This window comes from Mobula hypostoma, chromosome 11, assembly GCF_963921235.1.
Source record: "Mobula hypostoma chromosome 11, sMobHyp1.1, whole genome shotgun sequence".
Classification (NCBI taxonomy): domain Eukaryota; kingdom Metazoa; phylum Chordata; class Chondrichthyes; order Myliobatiformes; family Myliobatidae; genus Mobula; species Mobula hypostoma.
The window spans coordinates 79,113,232-79,126,280 of NC_086107.1; the positions used below are offsets into that span (position 1 = coordinate 79,113,232).

The 13,049-nt window shown below is 44.6% G+C and overlaps 1 protein-coding gene across 3 annotated transcripts; it reads left to right on the forward strand.

Annotated features, from left to right (window-relative positions):
- Positions 1 to 2,081: 2,081 nt before the first annotated feature.
- On the forward strand, positions 2,082 to 10,975 carry LOC134353850 (zinc finger protein 214-like). Of its 3 annotated transcripts, none has more exons than XM_063062321.1 (2): positions 2,082 to 2,127; positions 8,995 to 10,975. In XM_063062321.1, exon 2 carries the CDS (start codon positions 9,561 to 9,563, stop codon positions 10,239 to 10,241), a length of 681 nt encoding a protein of 226 aa, XP_062918391.1. In that variant the 5' UTR covers positions 2,082 to 2,127; positions 8,995 to 9,560; the 3' UTR covers positions 10,242 to 10,975. The 3 variants fall into 3 exon arrangements, with proteins under 3 accessions (XP_062918391.1, XP_062918392.1, XP_062918393.1); XM_063062322.1 differs by having other exon boundaries at positions 2,091 to 2,127; positions 9,129 to 10,975; XM_063062323.1 differs by lacking the exon at positions 2,082 to 2,127 and having other exon boundaries at positions 9,016 to 9,044; positions 9,129 to 10,975.
- The last annotated feature ends 2,074 nt before the right edge of the window (positions 10,976 to 13,049 follow it).

The following is a 13,049-nucleotide window of genomic DNA, read 5'->3' on the forward strand; positions in this document are numbered from 1 at the left end:
ACATACCGTTTGAACCTACCCCCTCTCACCACCAATGCATGCCCTCTGGTATTAGATACTTCAACTCTGGGAAACAAATACTCTCTGTCCACTCTATCTGCTGCTGCTAAGTTAACAAATTTCATTCCACATGCCGGTGATAATAAACTTGACTCTGATATTTTTCCCGACTAGTAGCACCACCTCATACCTATATCTCTCCTGCTCTGTCACATCTAATACCATGGAATACTGAGCTACCAATTCTGCCCTACCTGCGTTCAAGTCTCATTAACGGGTACAATATCATAATTCCATGTGTTGATCCATGCTCTGAACTCATCTGCCTTTTCTACAATACTTCATGCATTGAAATACTTCCATCACTGGGTCACCTACCTGCAGCATGAACACACCTTCATTCTAGGGTAATAGTCCCCTTCCAGTTCAGATGTAAAACATTTCTGTACAGGTCCCACCTTCCCTGGAAGAGAGCCCATTGATCCAAAAATATTATGCCCTCCCTCCTACACCACCTCCTCAGTCATGTATTAAACTGTATAATCTTCCTAGCTCTGGCCTCTCTAGCACGTAGCATGGGCAGCAATCCTGCAATCACTACACTAGAGGTCCTGCCCTTTAGCATCTAATTTATTGAATGCCCTATGCAGAACTTCATCACTCTTTCTAACTACATCATCGATACCGACATGGACCATGGCCATTCTCGTTCTCCCAATTAAGAATGCTGAGGACTCAATACAAGATATCCCAGACACAGGCACCTGGAAATCAACATAACATCTGGGAACCTCACTCACCCACAGAATCTCCTTTCTGTTCTCTAACAAATCCCCTATCACCATAGCCCACCTCTTCTCCCTCACTCCCCTTATTAATCATAGTGCCAGAAACACAGTGTCATCCCCCCCCCCCCAACAGTATCCCAAGTGGTTGAGGGGGATTGCCATGGGGGTTTCTGCACTGGTGGTTTAATCCCTTTCACCTTCCTGATTGTCACCCAGTTTCTAGTGTCCTACACCTTGGTTATAACTACCTTTCTATATGTCCTATTTATCACCCCCTGCCTTGCCACATCCACAAGAGGAGCATTCAGCTATCCTGCCTGGCATCCCTACTGTTCTAACTGATCCAAATACAAACAATAAATAAACTGGGAAAAAGCTACCAACAGCTTTTCACTTTCTGAATGAAGCCTCAAAATCCCCACTGTAACACTGTGCACTCGAAGAATGGCTTTTCTGCATTCCACTGCCTTATTTTAATTTGTTCTTGCCAATCAATCCCAACTGCTGAATGGCCGCTGCTCAAAACACCAAACTGTCGCGAGTTGCTGCCCTATGTACCCAAACAGCGAACCTGAGCGAGCTACGTCTTCTCATGTGTCGGATCTACACGACTGGCTGCTGGTCAAAACACCAAAATTACTAGATACTTACCTCGTCCAAGACTGACGAGCCAAAGCCACTCCAACAGTGGCCCACTGGTAGCAACGTCCAGAACAAGAGGAATAGCGCAAAGCTGATTTTCTCGAGAACTCAATCTGATAGAAGGATTGTTCTTTTATCCCCAGGCAAAACTAAATTATATTTTCACTGACTCTTCATCCGAGATTAATCAGCAACTATATCTTTGTTCCGACCTCTTCATCTTTGGATTTAGATAGGTAGAGCTCGGCAGTGTCTGAGAGATCCATCCACTGCCATTCCCTCCGCCTACGCTACCTATCACGCCCATGGCTGCCCCTCTACCCAGAAAGACTCATCTATCCGCCTCGGTCCCAGCTGCGAGAGGGAAAGGACCGGGCATGTCCCGGGGTACGCGGTCATCAAACGTTAACCTTATCGTTTTCATGAACATCCTTTGGACCCTTACCAATGCCAGTACTGTACATCCTTTCTTAGATGAGGAGCCCCAAGCTGCTCACAAAGTGCAGTCTGACCAATACCTTATAAAGCTTCTGCATTACATCCTTGTTTTTATATTCTAGTCCCCTCGAAACCTCCACACTTTAGAATTCGCCATTGGAGACACGGCGATCAAATGCGCACGCGCAGATGACACGGCTAGGTTCCGGAAATCGCGCATGCGCTTAGTGCACGACAGGATCTTGAGGGTCGGCAGCAGGTAGGATCGCGGCTCTGGACGGGTGTCCACACCGCGACTGCGGGACTATTGTTGCGAGTTCCGGATCACCCTGGCCCTGCACTCCGGGACAACCCTTCCCCACGAGCAAAAAAAAACAAATCGCGTAAACGGCAACAAAGATTGTGCTTCCTGAATACTTTTCTGTGTATGAGTTTTGAACTGCTGATCGGAGATTGACCATGAAATTTCCCTATGACACTCCATTTTTTTTCGAAATTCCCTATATTTGTTATTTAAATTCGTAATTCAAGTCAGTTAAAATGTTACCCACAATGTAAACTGAAAGCTGTCCAGGCGTGTCTGGGCATGCTTAGGCAGGGCTGATGCTGCGTGGCAGGACAGGTTTTAGAAAGGCTGTAAAGCATCATAATGTTCTGTGCATTGCGTTTACATTATACTGGTTTGCGATCACGTTGATGCGCCGGCTATACGTGCATAGCATAGGCAACACACATCAAAGTTGCTGGTGAACGCAGCAGGCCAGGCAGCATCTCTAGGAAGAGGTACAGTCGGCGTTTCGGGCCGAGACCCTTGGTCAGGAAGGGTCCTGACGAGGGGTCTCAGCCCGAAACGTCGACTGTACCTCTTCCTAGAGATGCTGCCTGGCCTGCTGCGTTCACCAGCAACTTTGATGTGTGTTCCTTGAATTTCCAGCATCTGCAGAATTCCTTGTGTTTACGTGCATAGCATATTGCGTGTACTCATTATAATAAAGCAATTGTATTTTCAGGAGTATTTATGATATCAAAAGTCTTGCCAATGTTGCAACAGCCGCGATACTTTGTTATATTTGTGGCGGGTATACGCTTAAATCTCAAAGAGAGAGCATGACTCCTCTTCCTGAGAAAGCCTATGAGAAAACCTCTATTTCGGGTGCGACCGAGACGAAGCCTGGGCTCCGCACATTTGTCCTGCAATATGCCCTGTCGATCTTCGAGCTTGGCTCAGAAGTATTGTCCCGATGAATGGCGAGTACAGAAGGGTCATGTGACAGGCTGCTACTTCTGTCTGACCGGTGTGTCTGGTTTCTCTGCTGAAAACAAGAAATCCATTGAATGGCCCCGTCAGCCATGAGACTTGCGCTGCATGGCGATAGACTTCCAGTACCAAAGCCAGCAGATACATGGAGTCTAGAGGAAGCAGGCGAAGATGTCGTACGCACCAGCCAGGAATAGAAAACGATACTGAAACAGGTTTTAAATCGTTTATGCCGAGTGAGCCTCATCTGATAACTCAAGCTGAGCTAAATGACCTTGTCAGAGACTTGGGTTTGTCAAAGGCAAAAGTAGAATTACTGGGTTCAAGGATGGAATCTGCTGTCACCAGACACAAATATTCCCGTGAAGAATTTTGATATTTGAGACAGATATGTCTTTATTTTCTGATCCTTAGCTGTCTTAATTGTAAGATTTCAATTGCCTTTAAAGCACCAACAAACATACAATTATTGAGCAAACTAAATAAAGATCTGAGAAATTATGCAAAAAGGTAAGTTTGGAATTTGCAAGTTTATTAAAAAGTTCAAATCTTATAAAACGTATGACTTAAAAAAAAAGTGGTTTTCAACAGACCCCCTTTTGATTCTATAAGGACCTGGCAGAAACACATCTGAAAAATCAGAGGTGGAAAACGCTTGAAGTATCTATGTTACCATGTTTAAACATACACAAAAATGTAGATTATGACAATAATGTCCAGTAATTATATTCATGCTTGAAGCCTTCCCACAGTACTTGTCTTAATCTGGAGTCACTTTAGCTCACTTGCAGTGGCTGGCGAGTATCCACTTACTTTCACCTTCTACCTTAACTGCTAAATTAATAATTAACAGTACCAGGTAAGGACCTTTTCACCCAGCTCCAGGGGTTCCTAATGCAGTTTCTTGACAAGAACCTACTCGTCAGGAATCAAGGTGGGTCCTGCTTCCAATGAACCACTCCAAGAGTAGAACCCCACTGAGAAGCAGGTTTAATTTTCATATCCAATTCCAATTCTTCTGTTGGTTATCAGCTGGAGTCCACTGACCCGTCTGTACCGATCTTACTCGGACGTCAAAATCCCGCTACACTTCTTTAGCAGCTTGTACCAGTTCGCTGTAGCAAACAGTGGTTTCACTCGTTTGCTTTTGTCAGCTTCACCATTTTGGCAATATCTTGTTTCAAACCATCCATAAAAGTTGACATGAGTAGGCATCTTTGATATTACTTTGTTTATTCCTGGTATTCCTGAGGAACTGAGCCAAACATCCTCTGAAGGCTTTAGTTTGCAAATAACTACTTTCTTTCAATCAGTCTGGTTTGGGGCTTGTCTGTCCAACTGTGTCTTAATTGCTACCTAATCAGCTGGTAAAATTCTGTGTATCCTCTCCTTACTATCATGTCAACTGGTTTATTTGCTGACTTGTTAGCATGATAGCTAAAATTTGAATGCCATCATATGGATGTAATTTGTATATATTCTTGATTTGTTAAAGTTCAACCCAAGTCTTTAAGCTTCTGTTTTTAGGTGCGTAACTTCCCTGGACCATTTGTCATTTTTTTCTGGATCTGGTGGTTGATGACAAACCTCCAGTTTCCTTTCATAATCTCCATCATCAGTCTTGTGTGTTTTCTGGGGCAAGTCTTGCCATGACCGCAAGGCAAATTACTGTCCAAGCCACTGTCTGTTAAGTATCACTTTGCAGTTCCTTGGAGTTCCCAGGGTGTCGCTGTTTTTGGGGTCGAGAGTGTTGGCTGCCTTTCAACATGATTGATATCAATGTAACACCGCCCACTGGGGAGGCGGGGTGTTGGCCGAACCGCCCACGAATGCCGCGCGGATTTGTCTTATTTCAGTTTCAAACTCTGAACAAAGCTCTTGACTGTGGACATAGATTGCATGTTGTTGTTGTTTCACCTGCTCCGTGAATGTAGAAATCGTTTTTTTTGCTGATTTATTATATTTTTAATACTGCTCTTTTATTATGTTCTGCATTTCCCCCCTTTTACATCCATTTGATTTTCACGTTTTTAAGGACTTGCACGTTCGCAGCTCCGTTAAGGTTGCTGGATCTAAACTGTCTTTAGTTCCCGACCACATCTTTTTGATCTTACAACATATTGCTTCAACGTCACTTTTAAGACTCGCTAGACTTAGAGCTTCGATAGCACATTTCTTTGCCAACGGTATCAAGTTTATATGCATCGCTTAAGTAAGCGCCTAAAATTTCAGTTAACTTTTCCCTCGCAGCTGGGAATTCAAGGTCTGTTTCAAAGCTTTAGCCATTGTATTAGTTTCGATCTTAAGGAGTACTCTTCACTTTTAGATGTCAGAAATGTCACAACCCCATTGTGACTATAACATCATATCACAAACCAAACGTTGTCCAATATTTTAAAACTTTCCTCGGCCTCTTGTCCGACAATTCGCAATCCCGTTGTGAATATAATATCAATCTCTGAATTTACGATCATCTGTACCGCCCCCACACAGGTTATCCAACCACGAAAAATTCGCCGCAACTAAAATACAGGTTCTACTCATGCTTAGACTCCCTTTACTGAAGAGATTTACTCACGGACTGTTGAGGAACGGAGTAATGTCTTGCCGCCTAGCTGCACAATTAAAATTTCATTTTTTGAATTGAATTGACTTTATTACTTACATCCTTCACATACATGGAGTAAAGATGTTTATGTTACGTCTGATGGCCTGATGGAAGAAGCTGTCCCGAGCCTGTTGGCCTTGGCTTTTATGCTGCGGTACCATTTTCTGGATGGTAGCAGCTGGAACAGTTTGAGGTTGCGTGACTCGGGTTCCCAAAGATCCTTCGGGCCTTTTTTACACACCTGTCTTTGTAAATGTCCTGAATCATGGGAAGTTCACATCTACAGATGCGCTGGGATGTCTACACCACTCTCTGCAGAGCCCTGCGATTGAGGGAAGTACAGTTCCCAGACCAGGCAGTGATGCAGCCAGTCAGGATGCTCTCAGTTGTGCCCCTGTAGAAAGTTCTTAGAGTTTGAGGGCCCATACCAAACATCTTCAACCTTCTGAGGTGAAAGAGGTGCTGTTGTGCTTCTTTCACCACACAGCCGGTATGTACAGACTATGTGAGATCCTTGGTGATGTTTATGCTGTGGAACTTAAAGCTGTTCACCCTTTCAACCCCAGATCCATTGATGTCAATAGGGGTTAGCCCGTCTCCATTCCTCCTGTCGTCCACAACCGGATTCTTTGTTACTGCGACATTGAGGTTGTTTTCTTGACACCACTGTGTCAGGGTGATGACTTCTTCTCTGTAGGCTGCCTCGCTATTATTTGAGATTAGGCCGATCAATGTAGTATCGTCAGTTTAGTGCATGTTTTTTTTTCTTCAAATAATCGTCCTGTGATTGGGCGCCAAATTGTTTATTTTTTAATCCTTAGTGTTCTTACAGAAGTCAAAAATGGCGAGCAGACTGAATTCTAAGATTTCAGTTTATTTTAAAGTAAAACAAACATACAAATACTAAGCAAACTTAATAAAGAGTTAAGAAACGATGCTGAGGGGTACATTAATGGTGAAGACAAAAGAATAAAAAAAAGAGAAAGATGGTGCCTCTGAAAAATCTATTACTTTTATAGATAAATGTATTTTAGTTATTTAAGGAATAAAAGGGAAGTGAGAGCTGATATTAGACCACTGGAAATGATGCTGGGGGAGGTGGTAATGGAAGACAAAGAAATGGCAGATGAACTTAATGGGCACTTTGCTTCAGTCTACTGAAGTCTACAGTCTACAGCAGAAGTGAGTTCCATTGCTATTACAAAGGAAAAGTGCCAGGCAAACTGAAAGGCCTTAAGATGGATAAGTCACCTGGAGCAGATGAACTAGATCCCAGAGTCCTGAGCGAGGTTGCTGAAGAGATAATGGATGCATTGGTCATGATCTTTCAAGAGTCACTTGATTCTGGCGTGGTCCCAGCAGTCTGGAAAATTGCAGATGTCACTCCACTCTTTAAGAAGGGAGGAAGACAAAAGAGAGGAAATTATACGCCAGTTAGCCTAACAGTGGTTGGGAAAGTGTTGGAGTTCATTATTAAGGATGAGGTTTCGGAGTGCCTGAGACTAATGATAAAGTAAGTCAAAGTCAGCATGGTTTCTGTAAAGGGAAAACTTGCCTGAAAAATCTGTTGGAATTGTTCAAAAAAGTAACAAGCAGGATGGACAAAAGAGAGGCGGTGGATGTCACTTACTTAGATATTCAGAAGGCATTTGATAAGGTGCCTCACATAAGGCTACTTAATGAGATAAAATCCTATGGTGTTACAGGAAAGATACAGACATGGATAGAGGAATGGCTGATGGGCAGGAGGCAGTGGGAATAAAAGGAGCCTTTTCTAGTTGGCTGCCAGTGACAAGTGGTGTTCCTCAGGGTCAGTATTGGGACCACCACTTATCGCATTGTTTGTCAATGATTTGGATAATGGAATTGATGGCTTTGTGGCCACATTTGTAGATGATAGGAAGATAGGTGGTAGGTAGTGCTGAGGAAGCAGTGCAATTGCAGCAGAACACACAAATTCGAAGAATGGGCAGATGGCATACAGTGTTGGGAAAAGTATGATAATGCATTTTGGTGAAAGGAACAATAGTGCAGAATATTATCGAAATGGTGAGCAGGTTCAAACATCAGAGGTGCAGAGGAACTTAAGAGTCCTTGTACAAGACTCCCAGAAAGTTAATTTACAGGTTGAGTCTGTGGTAAAGAAGGCAAATGCAATGTTGGCATTTATTTCAAGGGGGATAGAATATAAAAGCAAGGAGATAATGCTGAGCTTTATAAGACAGTAGTAGGCCGCACTTAGAGTGTTGTCAACAGTTTTGGGTCCTATATCAGAAAGGATGTGTTGTCATTACAGAGAGCCCAGAGGAGGCACAGGATGATTCTGGGAATGAAGGGGTTAACATATGAGGAGTGTTTGGCAGCTTTGGGTCTGGACTCTCTGGAATTTAGAAGAATGCATGGGGATCTCACTGAAATGTACTGAATGTTGAAAGGAGTAGATAGGGTGGATGGGGAGAGGATCATTCCTCTGGTGGGGGTATCCAGAACTAGAGGGCACAGCCTCAAAATTGAGATGTGACCTTTTAGAGCAGAGGCAAGGAAGAATTTTTTTTAGCCAGAGGGTAGTGAATCTGTGGAATGTTCTGTCACAGACTCCGGTGGAGGCCAAGCCCTTTGGTATATTTGAGGTGGAAGTTGATTGTTTCCTGATCGGTCAGGGCATCAAAGGATATGGGCGAGAAGGCAGGTGTTTGGGGTTGAGTGGGGTACAAGGACAGCCATGATGGAATGGCGGGGTAGGCTCGATGGGCCAAGTGGTCTAATTCAGCTCCTGTGTCTTATATCAAATACCTTTCTCCCGGGTAACAAGTGACCGTAGCTTTCACATCACAAAAGGGCCACACTCCAAATAGAAATAATACTGCCCTTCTCCCCTTCATGTTCAATCAAATGATTTCACCACCTGAGGGGGCATCAGAGTAATTAGAAAGTCTCCAGGATCAGCCATGTAATATCATGTGCTCTGTGGGACATGACCAGAACTTGAAATAACACAAGTGGAGAGAGACAAACTGAGGCACATCACAGATTGAAGATGGCCAGGAACGGTCCATTCTAATACAGAAAGGAAAACAGAGAACTGGATGGTTTGTCCGGTCCCTGATCTGTACTCAGTTAGAAGATCAGGAGTTGTTCCTCCAACTTGGGTTCAACCTCACTGTAACAGTGTGATGTCAGACATCACTATAGAGACTAAATTGATCTCATCTGAAATGCTGTCCTTCACCCATTGATGTCTTTTGTAAATCTTTTTACAGGTTGGAAATGACAAAGAATCTGTGTATAGGAATCTGAAACACAACAACACGTCAGTTCCAGTGTCTCTGTCAGGTATTTAAGGAGTGATCAGATATCTCCTTTGTAACATTGATATATCTGTTGTTGATCTTAGGAGGTGAAGATGTATCTCAGTGAAATCCACTGGAACCGGGGTGCTGAGAACACACCAGCATTTGCTGATCTATTCTGTCTGTGGGAAGCGATTCATTCTGTCATCCAAGCTGATGATACGACAGAAATTTCACTGCAGTGAGAGACCATTCACTTGCTCTGTGTGTAGGAAGAGATTCACTCACTCAGTCGATCCACAGATACACCAGTGAGTTCACAAGGGAGAGAGACTGTCCAATGTGTGGGAAGAGATTCACTCGGTAATCTGGATCTGCTGACCATTGACTGAGATCACACTGTGGAGAGGTTGCTCATCTGTTCAGACTGTGGGAAGTGATTCACACTGATACTCATCCACAGGCAGATATCGGTGAATACATACAAGAGAGTTCACCAGTTCCTACAGATACAACAGTTGGTTCACAGTGGGGCAATGATGTTCACCTGCTCAGACTGTGGGAAGGGATTCACTCAGTCATCACAACTGAAGGTACATCAGCGAGTTCACACGGGGGAGAGGCCATTCACCTGCTCAGATTGTGGGAAAGGATTCACACACTTATCCAGCCTACTGGCACACCAGCGCGTTCACACAGGGGAGAAACCATTCACCTGCTCAGATTGTGGGAAGGGATTCACTCGATCATCTCTACTGAAGCTGCATCAGCACGTTCACACTGGAGAGAGACCATTCATCTGCTCAGACTGTGGGAAGGGATTCACTCGGTCATCTTACCTACTGACACACCAGTCAGTTCACACCGGAGAGAGGCCATTCACCTGCTCAGACTGTGGGAAGGGATTCATTCAGTCATCTCAACTGAAGGTACATCAGCGAGTTCACATTGGGGAGAAGCCGTTCACCTGCTCAGAATGTGGGAAGGGATTCATTTACCAATCTTACCTGAAACAACATCAGCGAGTTCACACTGGAGAGAGGCCATTCATCTGTTCTGAATGTGGGAAGGGATTTTCTCAGTCATGCAACCTTTTGACACACTACCGAGTTCACACTGGGGAGAGGCCGTTTATCTGCTCTGAATGTGGGAAGGGGTTCAGTCACTCATCCCACCTTCGGAAGCACTGCCGAGTTCACACCGGGGAGAAAGTTTAAGGAAGTTGTATGCTGGATATTTAACCATCACAGTTACCAAATCCAAAGGCAAGTTCACAAGTGACTGTTGGTGTCAAACTCTGCAGTTATTGCTGCTGCTAACTATACCCAGTTCTGCACCCTGGTACTGGGCATGGGAGGAGTTTTTTCTGATGTTCACATTTAATGGGGCTGGAGTTTAATATTCTGGATTTGTGACAAATAAATCAGTTTTATTTTAAACTCTGTCTCAGGTACTCAGTGAACCTACAACATATCCAATATTAGGGAGTCAACTGCCTAGCTGGTCCCTGCCAGTATTTCTGTTCTATGTCAGTCCTTTTAAATCCTTCCCTGTGAATCATCTCTCACTCTCCCTGTGGTGATGGGTTCCAAACAGTCCCATTCTGTAGGTGAAAAGGTTTCCCTTAAATTTCCTGCATGACTTTCTGCAGACTGAAGAAGACAAGCTGACTGCAGTTATATCTGATATGTTCTTTGCCCCTCAGATCTCTGGGCTGAGGATGAATGACATTGTCAGTTACCTACCTTATTCCCTATCCATTTCAATGTAATGGGTCTGTTATGTACCCCGTAATGGGTTAAAGAACCAGCAGAAATGGAAAACACCTGGAGTCTGGTATTGTTGTGAATAAATGCTATTTTATTAATAATTATGTAATAAAGTAATATGAAAATCAGATAAATCAACCAGGTTAGCAAAGTCCATGTATATATAAGTGTGGAAATATAAAAGCCAAGCTTCTTCAAGCTTAGGAGGTAATTGGATACATTCTTACGATGATGGGTAAAGGAAGTCAGTTCAGTTCGTATTACAGGTATTGAGTTGAGTAGTGTTGGAGAGAGAGGTGTGTTGGTTGTCCAAGTACGCCGATGCCGTATCTTCCCGTTGTCTTCCAAAGTCCTTTAAAGTCACCGAATGTGACCACATAAAAGGGGACACACTGATAACTTCCCACCAGCCACTCCTTTACACACTGCGAGAGCCACTGATCGATTCTCCCGATCGATCCACAAAACCCACCCTTCTGTGGGCGTACAAAGCTCATCCAGTATCCAAATATGTGTGTGTCTGGCTAACAACCAGCTGACCTTGTATTTATCCGAACATGCTGCACACCAGCTGTCCATCACATAATGCCACCCTTGGTCACCATGGCAACCCACAGGCTCTCTCTCTCTCTCCAAATCAGTTGCACCCTCTCTCTCTTTTTAAAGATACAGTCCATAAGGGATAATTCAGGATACCGTCACAGGTCATTTTCTCTGCTTCCAAAGGGCAGTGTCCCACACAGCGGAGTTGTTAAAATACACCACTGTTCCCTAAAGTCTGAAAAGAAAACATGGAAAAGTAAATTGGATATTCAGTGAAACAAGGTGAGAAACCAGAGACAGGCCAGCACAGGGCAGAGTTTCAGTCTCTGGACAGTGGGAAGTGTAAGAGGAAATGACGAGGAGCAGGGAAACAGTGGGGATGGGGGGAGGGATGGCAACAAATGACAGAGTGGCAGCATTTGAAAGCTGATTGACAGAGAGAAAAAAGTGATTGAATGACTATTGACACACAATACCTGTTGACATTGAGAAGCCTGTTGTGTTAAACTGGCTACTGAGTTCTCATAAAAAACATTGACCTGATTGGTGCCATTTGGCAGAGGAAAGGCAATGTTTTAAATGCTTTCAATGGCTCTGTTCTTACCCGGAAATCTAGATAGATATTGCACCAGTCATAGTAAGGAAAACCCTGACCAGTCTTTGGGATGAACCCTGCCCATGTCTCAGGAAAGGATCTTTGGACTCCCCCCATCTCTGAGGCACCCCTACACCCTGTCTCTGTGATTCCCTCTCCGTGTCTCTGGGATGACCCACTACTGTCCACACCCTTGTACCCTCCACACCAACTATCCTCTTAACCCTCTCCCACACTCATCCTTGGGATGACCCTCCCCATCTCTGTGGGTTATCCTTCCACTACTGTACATCCCTGACTCTGAGACGTCCCCTTTCCTCAACACTGCACATCAGTCTTTGGAAGATCACTTTCTCGCCTCCAACACCTGTCAGGGGCACACAATTCCCTCTCCTGAACCTGTGTCTGTGATGACCAAGTCTCTACTTCCTTTCCAACCTAGTCAGTGTGTTACCAATTTCATCCAGCTCTATGGGCCCCATTCCACCCAGCCAACAACCCCATCTCCAAATGCACCATTCCCCAAACCCCATCTCCAGGACACAACCTTACCCTACTTCCATATCTCTGGAATGTCTCTGCCCACACCCTCTCATTCAGTCTCTGGGATGCTCCCTCCTCTATCCATCTGGTGTCAGGGACAAATACTGTCCTCTTCACTGCCCCCACCTCACTTGGCACGGTATCCTATCCCCTAACCTATCACTGAGACACTTCCAACACCACTAGCACCCCCCGCCCCATCTCTGTAAAGCTCCCTTTTACACTCCTTCAACCCCTTTCCCCCTCCTGCTACCTGGGATGCCAACTCCACATCCACCTTCCCCTGGGTCCTGCCTGTCTCTATGATGTCCTCCAAGTCTCTGGTATATCCTCACCACACTGTCCTGGGACTTCACTTCCATCCTCCCGTTTCTCTGTTCCTCCCTTCTCCCATCTCTGGGTTATCCATTTTCTGGCTACCCCTCAACCCCATCGTCGTCGTGGCTATCCCTGGAGGTCGAGGGAGATGGTCTTCATTCTGAAGAAGTAGCCCACAGAGTGAAGACGCCTGTGCGTGTATTTGTTTAACGTGTACTTGATGTTGCACTCCAAGAAGCACACGATACTTCACAAAT

Bases quoted from the DNA above. Each gene is read 5' to 3' on its own strand.
- LOC134353850 (XM_063062321.1), top strand. From the start codon at position 9,561: ATGATGTTCACCTGCTCAGACTGTGGGAAGGGATTCACTCAGTCATCA.